At 43.9% G+C, this 3,432-nt stretch overlaps 1 protein-coding gene across 1 annotated transcript in view; it reads left to right on the forward strand.

Annotated features, from left to right (window-relative positions):
* The first annotated feature begins 315 nt into the window (after positions 1–315).
* The window catches only part of LOC109466585 (G-protein coupled receptor 54-like), a 6,289-nt gene continuing 3,172 nt past the window's right edge, over positions 316–3,432 (forward strand). The window contains 3 exon segments of the mRNA XM_019764316.1: positions 316–325; positions 933–1,243; positions 1,573–1,708. Coding sequence (XP_019619875.1) covers positions 316–325; positions 933–1,243; positions 1,573–1,708 — 457 coding nt within the window.

Consider the following 3,432-nt stretch of genomic DNA (forward strand, 5'->3'; position numbering starts at 1 on the left):
TTTGTAGGCTAATGGCCAATGGCCTACATAGAATACCTAGTAGACATTTTTCTAATGATTTCTTTAGAGAGCCTGACAACGCAAAATTGAAACATAATTGCATTTTATAAAGTCTCACGTATACTGGCAGGTTTGTTTTAAGCAGTAGAGTTTTTCCGTATTGACAAAAAACATGTTTCTTGATTTGCGTGGAGTTTGCAAGAAGTTGCATGTATTTTGACCAGTGCAATAAATAAAGCAATCGTTTTTCATTCAGGAGGTTGCAGGTTCAAACCTTGGACATTTTGCTTTCTCTGCTTAGCACTCAATATAGTTATGAGAAACAGTACAGACAATATCAGCAGACTAACCCCATTCTGTAGTGCTTGCATAACTGTGAAGCCCAAGGTGTATACATAATGGAGATGTGCACCATATACATAAGGCACTGAACGATTAATCTCCAAGGAGATCATACGGTGGCAAGGCATTGGGCAGGAGTGTCCATTAGCCACCGGAGCTAATGGACACTCCTCTGGCCAATGGATACTGGAACTTCCTTGTCACCGTATGATCTGCTTGAAGATTACTGAAAGATACGAGAAGGACTTAAGATATTTAACACTTCTATCATTTCCAGCTGAAAACGTCACCTATCCAGAGAACAACATCACGTATCAGGAGATCCCGCCTCTCGGCGCGGAGGATTTTTTTAATTCCTGTGTTGTTCAATATACGCAAGGCACTACAAGTTGCGAGAATTCGAAGGGTTTTAACTTTTCTATATTTCCAGCTGAAAACGTCACCTATCCAGAGAACAACATCACGCGTACGTATCAAGAGATACCGCCTCTGCTCTCGGAGCGGAGGGTGTTTTAATTGCAGGGCCGTTCCTGTGTTGGTTACTGCTAGTTGCGAGAATTCGAAGGGTTTTAACTTTTCTATATTTCCAGCTGAAAACGTCAGCTATCCGGAGAACAACATCACGTATCAGGAGATCCCGCCCCTCGGCGCGGAGGCGTGGGTCGTGCCCGTGCTGTTCGTCCTGATCGGGGTTGTCGGGGTGGGCGCCAACGGGCTCGTCATCTACGTCAGCAACAAGTTCAAGGAGCTGAAGACCGCAACCAACCGCTACATCGTGAGCCTGGCGGTGACGGACTTGTCCTTTCTGCTTGTCTGCGCTCCCTTCACCGCTTCGCTCTTCGCGACCACCAGCTGGGCTCTGGGCAAGTCTATGTGCAAGTTCGTCTTCTACTTCATGCAGGTGAGCACTGTATGATCTCTGTTTGTTTGTTTGTTTGTTTATTTGTGCATCTATTTACCCTCGAAGCTACTCTATTCAGTCAATTGGCCATTAAGGCTTTCCATATCTGTATCTGTATCTCTATCTGTATCTGTATCTGTATCTGTATAGCCGGTATAACCACCCTTCGGTGAAACACTAGCTTCGCAGGCACGCGGCGCGGCGGCAGCTGGCTACATTACACCGAACGACATAGAGGTAGAGTTGTGAGGAGCGTCAAGGGACCCGACAATGTCTTATGTTTGTTTGTTTGTTTGCGTGTTTGTTTGTTTGTTTGTTTGTTTGTGTAGGTGACGGTGAAGGCGATGTGTCTGACCAGGTGCGCCCTGACTGTTGACCGGTACGTCGCTATCGTCCATCCCATCGCCTCCATCAGCTACCGGACCCCGCGGTTCGCAGTCGCCGTCAGCGCGTGCATCTGGATCGGTGAGTCAGCCTGCTGGTAGCCCAACCTATTTCAAGTCCTTTCTGTATCTGTACCTGGATGTAACTTAAGTCTAACACACCAGCTTCTGTATCTGTCTAGCCAGTATAGCCACCCTTCGGCTTAACACACCAGCTTCTGTATCTGTATCTGTATATCTGTATCTAATATAAGCTTCACGGACAGCACAAATCACAATAGAGTTGGCCAATAGGGACGTCCGGACTTTCTTATCCTATTGAGCAAATATGCTGATGCTAATATACCCCAAATTCATGTCAACTGAGAACTGTCCGTTGCCATGGTGACGGAGGCTGTGATTTTGCGAAAATACCCCAAAACACGCTTTGAGATAAAAGTCTTCCGCTTGTAAGGTTTTTTTTGCTATTTATACACCAGCGTGGTTTATATAACAGCGTGGTGCTGGGGCCTGATAGCGACTTAAAGGGATTGAATACCGTCTAGTAAAAAGTATCTAAGAAACAACTTACAGATGTATACCTTTGTAAAGTGTTGGTGGACTAAGGTGCACAGATAGGCCGCAAAGTTCAACTGGATGGTACGTTTAAAGTGAAGGTTCCCCTCAGGCCATTTTTTTATGTAACCTTTACCACCGTTTTGAAAGTCTATCTTGTATTCTTCTCTGGTTTTTGTATACAAAGAGGCCGCAAAGTTTAATCGGATGGTTCGTTTAAAGTTAAGGTTCCCTTCAGGCTACTTTCTGAATGTAACCTTTGCCAACGTTTAGAATGTCTATCTTGTATTCTCCTCTGGTTTTTGTTCCTCTGGTGCCTAGTTGAAAGACCTAATGATACAAAGATTTTCTTTTCATGATATAGTGTACAGGGTTGCCATGCGATACCGTACAGCTTCAGGCTGTGTACCTAACTACAATAACTAAAGCACACCCACCACAAAATGTGCACTAAGGACGTTACAAAGTTTAATTGGATGGTTCTTTTAACGCGATGGTTCCCTCCAGGCTTCGAGATACAATTTCTAGCTTATATTCGCCTCTCCGTTTTGTTCCTTTGGCGTCAAGTTATTAAAAGACCTAATGATACAAGATTTTCTTTTCATGATAGTGTACAGTGTTGCCATGCGATGCCGTGTGGCTTCAAACTGTGTACCTAACTACATGTACAAAGCACGCCCACCACAGAATTGCACTAGAGATTTTACAAAGACGGTGTTACACGGTCAGTGATCTATAAATTTGTTGATTGAGAAAGGTTTGCTGAATTCTCAAATCACCGGAGATTCAGGGGTTTCCTCCGACTGAAGATCTACACTAGTACTGTTACACTGGACGGGGTTTGAGGATCTGCAAACATCGAGTGATCCATAAAAATCGCACAATGATCGCTCAGGTCTGCAAGATAGTAGAGATACACTTGATTCCTGCCAGCTGCCTTCGTGTTTTAACTTGTTGCATTTGCTGGGCACTTTTGTGTAATCGTTTGCTCTGATTTGAAAATGAACAGCAAGCATAAGTCTGCTCTCATATCGTCTGCGGGCACAACTTCAACGAGATCAGCGCCAAAATAGAAAAAAAATACAAAATGTTATGTTCCAACCAGAGGAAAAGCAGAGGGACGAACAACAATCATTTTTTAACGAAATCAGCGCCAAAATAGAAAAAGAAAACGTTATACAAGATGTTTTTTTCCAACAATCATCTGTTGAATAGACAGCTCTCTGACTCTGATGAATCCCCAGAGGCGTT

Source organism: Branchiostoma belcheri, unplaced genomic scaffold (assembly GCF_001625305.1).
Source record: "Branchiostoma belcheri isolate BF01 breed outbred unplaced genomic scaffold, Haploidv18h27 scaffold17, whole genome shotgun sequence".
Lineage (NCBI taxonomy): Eukaryota > Metazoa > Chordata > Leptocardii > Amphioxiformes > Branchiostomatidae > Branchiostoma > Branchiostoma belcheri.